General features: G+C 48.8%; 1 protein-coding gene across 1 annotated transcript in view; it reads right to left on the reverse strand.

Annotated features, from left to right (window-relative positions):
• Positions 1-5740: 5740 nt before the first annotated feature.
• The window catches only part of LOC106891332 (septin-8-like), a gene marked incomplete at its 5' end in the record, with an annotated part of 27580 nt that continues 23312 nt past the window's right edge, over positions 5741-10008 (reverse strand). Inside the window, one exon of the mRNA XM_014947783.1 lies at positions 5741-7211. Coding sequence (XP_014803269.1) covers positions 7046-7211 — 166 coding nt within the window. The remainder of the gene's footprint in view (positions 7212-10008) is intronic.

Consider the following 10008-nt stretch of genomic DNA (forward strand, 5'->3'; position numbering starts at 1 on the left):
CGGCGGGGGGCGCGGGGCGGGGCGGCGCCGGGGGCGCTGCGGTGTGATGGCGGCGGCCGGGCCCGGTGGGCCTGGGGGTCTGCCACAGCGGGGGCTGTCGGTCTAGGCCTCACGAGGCTCCGGGGCTGACAAGCCTCCGTGGGGCTGACAAGGCTGTGGCGGGGGTGACAGGGCTCTGGGCCTGGCGAGGCTGCAGGAGCTGACAGGGCTCCAGGGGATCTGACAGGGCTCTGGGCCTGGCGAGGCTGCAGGAGCTGACAGGGCTCCAGGGGATCTGACAGGGCTCCAGAGCTAACAGGGGTCTGACAGGGCTCCGGGGCTCTGAGAAGGCTCCAGGTGATCTGACAGAGCTCCAGTGGCTTTGACAGGGCTCTGGGAGTCTGACAGGGCTCCAGGGGATCTCCAGGGGATGTGACAGGGCTCCAGAGCTGACAAGGCTCCAGAGCTGACAGGGCTCCGGGGCTCTGACAGGGCTTTGGGGCTCTGGCAGTGCTCCAGAGCTGACCAGGCGGCAGCCCCAACCGTTCTCCACACAGGCAGAAAATCTGCCTCTTTTTCCTGACCCCTGATCAGCATCTTACTCCCCTCCCAGGTATTTCTGCACCCCCTAAATCCTCCTGCTGGCAGGTCTCAGGGCCTCCTTCCTGCCCCTCTCCACGCTGCCTTTGCTCTGGACACCCAGACCTGGGATCCCAGAGCAAGGCCAGGAATAGCCAGCAGTGAGCTTCAACCACAAGAAACAAAGGGAGGGCTGTAAGTCGGTTGTGCTGTGTTTTTGCCAGAGGGCTGTCAGGGAGGGGGGAGCAGGAATGTGAACAGGATTGATGTGGGATGCCCAGAAGGGTTTCTGGTCTCACCCACCACACTCACCAGTGTGTCGCAGGGCTGGGAACACGCTGGTAATGACAGGACAGGGCCATTCCCTCACACCCAGCTGAGCGTCCCCAGGTGTGTCAAGGAGCTCGAGGACAAGGTGTTCAGCAAACACAGGCGCTTTGCTATTTATACGTTGGCACAGTATTACTCAGAGCTGCACTGTATGCAAAGGTTTGTAGACTAATAGAGTAAATTAGCACCCAAAAATGTATAACCCAGAGGGCTGGTGAGAGAATGGGGAGTCGTGTGTGGGCAGACAAAGGCGAGGAACAAGAAAAGGTTTAACATAAAATATTGGAACCGGCTCCCCAGCAGAGAATGGCGCGTGAGGAAAACAAAGGGAACCAGGAGCCAAGGGGAAAGCTGAGGAGAGTGGTCGCGAGAGGTGGAGAGACCTTGGTTGGAAGCAAACATGGGGTGAAACACGGATGCTGGCAGAGTGGCCCAGCTCTGGGAGGGGACAGGGGGGCACAGGCTCCATGAAACACAAACCCAAGGATCCTTCCCAGCACCTGGAAGCTGTTGGGGGTGATGGGGATGCGGCAAAAGGATATTTTGGACACAGCCATGGCAGAGAGAAGGGGCAGTGCATTTGTTGAGGCAATAACTGACGTCAGTAAAGGGAGCAGGGGTGGAGCTGGGGGTTATGCTGAAGGTTCCTGTGTTTTTCACCATGGAAGAACTTCATCCTGATCCCAGGAACGCGCGGCTTTGCCAGACACAGCTGATGATCTCTGTGACACCAACCCCTGTGGGCTGAGACAATGTTCACCAGGGAAGCACCAAGTGGTTTGGACGGAGAGCAGGGACCTGGTGATCCACTGGAGCCGTTCCCAGTGAGACCATGTCAAAGTCATCTGTGGTTTCCACTTCCAGTCAAACACACACACATCAGCTTTGGAAATGTAGAACTGTTTCCAGAGGATTCAGGTCACTTTGGGGTTTTTAACAGAGCTGTAGGGGTAATGTTGTGAGCTTCTCAAAATCACTGATGAGGAATCCCACATCCACCACTCTTTCTAAAGAAAAGCAGATATTTCATGTGTAGTAACATCTTTTTTCTGCTGTTAAAGAGATACCAAATGAGAGCTCAGTGTGAAGCAAGCTCCTTGACCCAAGATTACCCAAGCCTTTCCACAGCCCGGGAGGGAAAAAGCCTGACTGCACTGTTGTTTTGCCATCTGACATGTTTTCTTTCATCATGGGCCTTCCCCTCAGGCAAAACAGAGGACAGGATCTCTCTGTCTGCAAATGAAGTCCTATGGCTGCTCCCGCGTTAGTTCTCAGCGTTGGAAAGGCATCACAAGAGGAAATCACACTTAGCACAAGGAGCTGGGATGTTGCTTTGCAATTCTTTTTGTGGTTCTGACCAGCTCCCATCAGGGAAACTGTCTCAAAGACTTGTCACAGAGTGCCCTGGGCCTCCAGAGAGTTTGAGGCTTGCTTTTGTCCTGGAAAATGTCGGAGTGAAACAAGTGCTGCTCTGGAGGCTTCGGTTTTCCAGGAGAGGGGAATAACGAGCACACTCAGCACTTTGTGAGAGCTCGGTTTGGTGGCTCATACACACTGTGCAAGGGGAGGGCTGGCTGCTTCCCAGTTCACTGCTCCACTGCAACCCAGTACTGGCCAGTGTAAGCACAGCTGGAGCCTGGCTGGGTGGGCAACGCCATCGAGTGCTTTCAACTGCTCTGAAATCCACCCTTGCCCTCACTCTGCAGACACTGCTGACAATTAACCTCATTTCAAGCCTCCAGACATCTGAAATGTTAATTAGAGCACTTAGAATGATTTGAGTCTCCTTTGCAGATACGTTAACAAAATCATCAAAGCACTAACTGTATTTTTTTCTTAACTTTTTCTTCCCCTCAGGGCACAGAGCTCTCTCTCTCTGTCGTGTTACAAGACAGCGGTTCCCTGGATTGCAGAAATGAGCTCCTGGTTCTGGTTTTACCCCAAAACATTTGCCTTGGCTACCGGCATCCTCGCCCAGCGGCGGGCACCAGCGAAGGGAGGGAATCTGCCAGCTCCTCCCTGGTGAGATGATCACTGCTGGGGGACCTAGGGAGAACGTAATCAGGTTACACACAAAGCAGGTGCTATGTTTGGCAGCAGATTTAGGGAGCAGGCAGGGCCTGTGCTAGGGAGGGCTTGAGTTTCCACTGATTTATAGCCCTCAGTAGAAATGTTTGTGTGAGCTGCAGCCCAAACACTGGGAGAATTACAAAGAGCTCGTTATCATCCGCTCGTCTCTGCCAAACAGAAAACATTTCCATTGTCACTTCTAATAGTTTCGAAACCACTGTTTCTAACCAAACTGTGGGGCCAACTTTTTCTGCCATTGAAGCAACAGCAAAGCACTGAGCTGAACCGAGCCTTGCAGCTCTCTTTCAATTTAGATCCATACTACCATTTGGCAAAAGCATATTAATTAATATTTCAGCTGAGAAGAGGAATAACGTTGCATTGTAAATACTGTGGCATTGCATCATCTAAAGGTTGTGGGATACATGAATAATTCTTTTGTTTCACTTTGGATTGCTTTGCTCTATTTCCAGCTTCAAATGAATCTTTCTGCAGCTAAACTCATTCAGAAGCAACTGTAGCTTAAATGGAAGTTCGAAACTTGTGCGTCTGTTGCAGAATGACATTTCCCCCAATACTGTTACCTTACCTTCCTTACTCAGTGTTTGCTTCTCCTCCCTTCAGGCCCAATTAAATATCTTCAGTGCACAGCAATTTCCTGCCTTGTCCCTGAAGCAACTGTAGCTTAAATGGAAGTTCGAAACTTGTGCGTCTGTTGCAGAATGACATTTCCCCCAATACTGTTACCTTACCTTCCTTACTCAGTGTTTGCTTCTCCTCCCTTCAGGCCCAATTAAATATCTTCAGTGCACAGCAATTTCCTGCCTTGTCCCTTGCAGCAAAACCCAGTGAAGGTCTGTATATGTTTAATTTAACCACAGTAAACTCACCTCTTGTATTCAAGCCGGTTGTGTTTCCAGGTCTTTCTGCAACTTGGGCACGAGGAAACGTAAACTTGTTCACCCTGAGTAGTCCTTAAGGGGGGAGAGGAACATTTTCAGTCCTGTTTCATCATTGTTTAGCAGAATTGTGACCTTTATGGATGAAGGACTTGTGTTTGCTTATCTATTGGATGTTTTTCCCTCCTCCTGCCCTTAGCCCTCTCTCCAGAATCCTGGGCTCGCAGTAAAGCTTAGTCTGGTGGAGGGGGGGGACACGACAGTCTAGATGCACACGCACAGGTTTGTGTGCTCATCAGAGTGCTGTGGTTTCTTGCTATAGGTCCTGGGAGGACAAGGCAGGACAGACAGAACGGAGGTTCTTCAGAGGAAGCTTAAAATAGATGAGTTGGCTCCGAGTCGAAGCTGGTTTCTGAACCTGGTGAGGAAATGACTCAGTTCCGCACCACAAGGTGAGTGAGCGTGTAAAACCAGCACCTACCCATGTAAGGGTGAGACTGCACAGGATAATCTCACTCGTAGCCTCCTAGGGGCACTCAGAGACTTCTTCAGACACCTGCAAGCATGAGCCCAAAGCATTTCAGATATTGCCTTTCCCCTCTTTCCTTCCCTCTGTTCTGAAAAAGGAAAGAAAATCAAAGAGGTGGAGTGGGACACACAGGCCACTTTGAACAAGTCTTGCTGGAGTGAAATGCTTTTCAAAGCCTTTCTGAGGATGCATCACCTGGAGCTTATTCTTCTGTTCCCCTCAGCTGGGAAGGAGAAGCCGAGTCAATGATCGCAGGAAACAAGACAAGAAGGTCCCATAAAACAGACCCAACAGGAAGCCTCCTCCTTGGCAGAGGAGGGAAACTCAGGTAAATGCTTTTCAAAGCCTTTCTTAGGAGGCATCACCTGGACCTTATTCTTTTTTTCTCCTCAGCTGGGAAGGAGAAGCTGAGTCAACAATTGCAGGAAACAAGACAAGAAGGTCCATAAAACAGACCCAACGGGAAGCCTCCTCCTTGGCAGAGGAGGGAAACTCAGGAGGCTGGAGCAGGGAGCACACATCAGTGATGCACGGAGGAGGCTGAGAGTGGTGGGGAGGTGACCAGCATCCCTCTTGCCACGGGCTGGGGTCGGAGCCAGTTGCCCTGTGGCAAGTGCAGGCCAGGCTTCATTGAGGATGGGATTGATCCAGGAGAATGGTCTCCTCAACGAACGTCCTGCTCAGCTCTTTGGGACGTGTATAAACTTGCCCCATCCCTTCACAATACAGAGAAACACACACAGCACGGGTTAGGATGTTGGCTTTTTTTTTTTTTATTTTTTATCTTTTTTTGTACAGGTAATACCATCGGTGAGGATGCTGGCGGGGCAGAGTGGCTGTAAACGCTCTCCAGCTGAGATCTCGAGAATGGAAAGAACGATACTAGATAAGCTTCACTGGGATCTTTACACAGCAACACCCATGGGTTTCTTAAACATCGTAAGCACTAAGTTTTGCTAAATTTTTTTTGTTTTCTTTAAAGAAACAGCTCATTATCAAATAAGCCTAGAAAACACAGATGCGCACACATACACACACCCACACATCCTTCCCAAGATGCTTTGCAAACTACCTGTTCTCAGCTATCTGCAAGTCTTTTGAAGAATGTTTATTTTTTTTAAATTATTTTTAAAATTTTCTAGTATTTAAAACCTTTCATTTTGCTCAAAAAATTTACTTTCATCTTTAAAGGACAACTAAAATGGACGTTAAAAAGATTCTCATGATGCACAACTATACGCCATTTTTATTTTTTTTTTTTAAATACACACTGCAAAAATATTTCTAGTAGGATGTTGGCTTTTTTTTTTATTATTTTTGATTTTTTTTTGTACAGGTAATACCATCGGTGAGGATTTTTTATCTTTTTTTGTACAGGTAATACCATCGGTGAGGATGCTGGCGGGGCAGAGTGGCTGTAAACGCTCTCCAGCTGAGATCTCGAGAATGGAAAGAACGATACTAGATAAGCTTCACTGGGATCTTTACACAGCAACACCCATGGGTTTCTTAAACATCGTAAGCACTAAGTTTTGCTAAATTTTTTTTGTTTTCTTTAAAGAAACAGCTCATTATCAAATAAGCCTAGAAAACACAGATGCGCACACATACACACACCCACACATCCTTCCCAAGATGCTTTGCAAACTACCTGTTCTCAGCTATCTGCAAGTCTTTTGAAGAATGTTTATTTTTTTTAAATTATTTTTAAAATTTTCTAGTATTTAAAACCTTTCATTTTGCTCAAAAAATTTACTTTCATCTTTAAAGGACAACTAAAATGGACGTTAAAAAGATTCTCATGATGCACAACTATACGCCATTTTTATTTTTTTTTTTTAAATACACACTGCAAAAATATTTCTAACTATTTCCATTCTAGTAATACTGTACAGAGAAAGCTGTCAGAGTTTTGCTACATTTCTCACACAGGTTTTCTCTTCAACCATTTCCCTTTTCACCCCACTAATTATTCACCCTTCTTTCAGGCAATGACACTACCCTGATCTGGCACTTGGTTCCCATCGCAGTTGGGGAACGTTTGATAAAAACGATTAAACTTTCTCTTCAAGAAACGATTGTGTGCTAGTAAGGCAAAAATCATGTGATACGAACACATCCTGGATCCCTTTTTTTTTTTTTTTAAAGTTATGTGCAAATATTGAGCCGTCTGAGGCTGCTGATTGTGAAAGCTGCATCTCTCAGGTGCTTGTTTCCTCAGGGAATTCCGAGTTCAGGCGCCAGTTACTGCTCTGACTCTCTCCACAGCCTCTGGCCTGAACTGAATCTCCCGGATAACAATCTGGGCAACGTAGAAACTTCAGAAATTGTTAGGAAACACACACCTTGTACATTCATTATAAGCTCAAAAAACCCCCAGTTCCGTGGTTGGGAAGTACAAACACAAAACACAAAAAAAAAAAAAAAAAAAAAAAAAAAAAAAAAAAAAAAAGAAAAAAGAGAAGGGGAGGGAGAACCCTTTAGGTTTCCTGATACGAGATGAAATAAGTCTGTATTTCTGGTTGATAACATAGGAAAACATACAAAGTTCACTGACCTCTGCTTTTTTGTTTGTTTTTTAATATATATATATTTTATCTTCTCCCCAGTTCCATGCCACGGTGATGTCCAACGGGCCCCATCTACTCCCTGGGCTGCCTCAGAGGAATCCTTCCCGCCACGGCGCGCTCTTGACCAAACAGCTACAGCACTGGATGGCCTGCCACCAGCTCGTGCAGCTCAAGGGCTCCACACTGGTTTTGGTGATCATCACCTTGGAGCTGGAGAGGCTGACTCCTGACTGGTTTCCTGCTAGTACTGATCTGCTAAAAAAAGGAAGAAAAAAAAAAAAAAGCACAGGTAGGGATCAAAACGGCCTTTGGTCACAAACCTTCAGGCCAGGACACCCATGAATTAATAAAGGGCACGTGTATTTCCAGCCAACGTTGCACTTTAGCAGCTGCCTGAGAACCAGAGAATGGTTTGGGTTGGAAGAGACCTTAAAGATCATTCAGTTCCAACCCCCCTGTGTGTGCCCACGTTCTGCCTTTGCTGCAGACTTTGCTGGTGCTAAAAAAAGGGAATAAAACCACAGTTAAGGGCCTTGCCTTTGGCACTCTTGCTACACACAAGTTAGTGGCGAGGACGTGCCAGGTTCAGCTGGCACAGATCGGACGTGTTTAGGGCTAATTTTGTGAGGATTCTTGTTTTGGGTAAGATTCAATCCCTGAAGAACTCCAGAGAACCTTTACAGAGCATTTCAGAGAGCTCTTATGGTGCCCCAGCCTCTCTAACCCAGACTCTGAGGCACATCTCCCTAACCCAGATTCCCTCTGCTGCTGCCTTACTTTGGGCCAGATCGATTTCCAGATGCCCAAAGTCAATACCACCTTGTCATCAAAGCTACAATCCCATCTGAAATCCCCTTTGGGAAGTGCCCAGGGGATTGGTTTGTCCTTGGAGAGGTTTCCTGGCAGACACTGCTGCTGCTCGGGGACGCTCAGGTGCTGAATCAGAACATAAACCAAACATTAAATCATCCTCAGAGACAGCGAAGCAATTCGGAGTCATCTCCAGTGGCCACTGTGTCCCCCATTCATAAACCACCACCCAGAGGAAAGGTGTCAGGGCTAAACGAGGGGGAACTGTTTAGGATGAGGATGACGCTGCCTTGCGGGACCGAGCCTGACTCAGCAGCGCTGGGGGGACCCGGGAGGAGAGTTCATTTATGCAGTGCTGCCTCGCGGGACCAAGCCTGACTCAGCAGCGCTGGGGACCCGGGAGGAGAGTTCATTTATGCAGAGGCACAAATAAAGAAACTTCTGTGGTCGGAGAATTGATCAAGACAGAAGAAAAGAGAAGAGGGAGAGGGTAACTCTCAATAGTTGTTTTACCGTATTACGGGTTTCTGAGGAAATCTGTTGATAAGGCAGAGAAGGAATTCACAGCGACCGGCCCCTGGAGCAGCCAGCAGCCCCCTGGGACATCACCAGTACCAAGGGCTTTCAGACACCTGTGAAGCCTCTATCTCTCATTTGTGGGGTCGCCTTTATGCGGTCGGTTGGTTTTTTCCTCATTGGCTTTAGTGTTTCATACTCGATCTGCAGAGTACTTACAGCTCGATTCTTTAGGGATGCAGAAAAGGGCACTTGGCTGGAGCGAAGCCTGAGCTCCCACCCCTTCTCAGCAGCTCCCCCTCAGCAAGTCGGGCACCTTGAATCCCTTCGGTGACCACACCATGGTCACAGCAAACAAGTTATCAAATCTTCTGAGCAATTTGGGGGAGGAAAAAAGCTCTTTTATTCCCAATTCACCTGCCCAGCTGGGAATTTAACTTGAGAATAGCTCCAAACTGGATTTGAGCTCCGCCAAAGGAATTTGCCTCAAGAGAGAACACAGGGAATTTCAAACGGTCCTGAAAGCAGCAGCAAAGGCTGTTTCATTGCTCTGCTCAGCTGGATGGTCACCCTCTGCTCCTGCTTGGTGCGGGCACAACAGACACGGAGACAGAGCCATCAGAGGGGGATTCCAGCGAGAAGACATCCTGCTGCTCCTCCTTCAGTCCCACAGCCACTGTGGGACAGGCAGGGACAAGCCATGGGGCAAGAACACACTTGTCACAGGGCTTAGTGCCTCCTCCCCAGCAAGGCAGGAGTCTCCAGAAGTTCCCCGTGTGCCCAGTTTGGTTATTTTCAGCCCACGTACCTGTTACTCCACGAGATTTATTTCCAAGTCCTAATTTTGCAGAGGGTTCAGTGACTGTCACGTACAACCCACCCTGGGGACAGGAGCTCAGCCGGTGCCTCTGCACCATCCTCTGGGTCTCAATGACCTCCTGGGGGGTGATGGAGACCCACGCTGCTCAGCAGGAACCCCCTGGGCTCCTGTCACCCACCTGGTCCCACTCTGGTCACCCCCTACAAGGTGGGGGTGCAGGGTATGAGCTTCTCCAAACCTCCACCCAAGGGTGGCTCTTCTGCTGGCCCAACACCCCCAGCCCCGTGGCCAGGCACCCGGGGAAAGTGGCAGCTGGGAGAAGGGGAGAAGACAGACAGGGACATGCAGGGGACATCACACTTGAAACACAGATACACAGGGCAGGGGGGTTAACAGAGAAAAACGGGAATAAGAGAGAGGGTTGGGAATTGGGAGCCAGCACTGTGTGGTCCCGGGGAATACAAGCAGTGCACAAACCGCGGGGTGAGCAGATGTTTGTTAAACAAGTCAGTTTTGTTTTTATTAACCCCAGCTTTGGTACAAGCAGGTCATTCCTGAGATTTCATTTACAAGGTTGTTTTAAAACAAAGATCAACCGGGGCCCCTCCCTCTTCCTGAGTGAACTCAGACTGGGGCACAGACACCACGCTTTGCTTTTTTTTCCCCCCCTTTTCATTTTTTAAACAAGTATTTGTGTAAGGGGATGTCAGTCTGTTCCAAACACAGAATTCACGACCAGGAGTTAAAGCCAAGTCCCCAGCTTTAAACTGTTTCCCCTCCGTTTTACCATATAACATTTAGTTGTCCTTTGAAAGGGTTCCCTTCACCCCACCACGTCCCAGTCAGAGGTGCCGCAGCAGGGACTGCCCCAGGCAGCGAGCGGGGGGGTGGGCAGGGGGGGGTGGG

This window comes from Calidris pugnax, unplaced genomic scaffold, assembly GCF_001431845.1.
Source record: "Calidris pugnax isolate Ruff unplaced genomic scaffold, ASM143184v1 scaffold27, whole genome shotgun sequence".
NCBI lineage: Eukaryota > Metazoa > Chordata > Aves > Charadriiformes > Scolopacidae > Calidris > Calidris pugnax.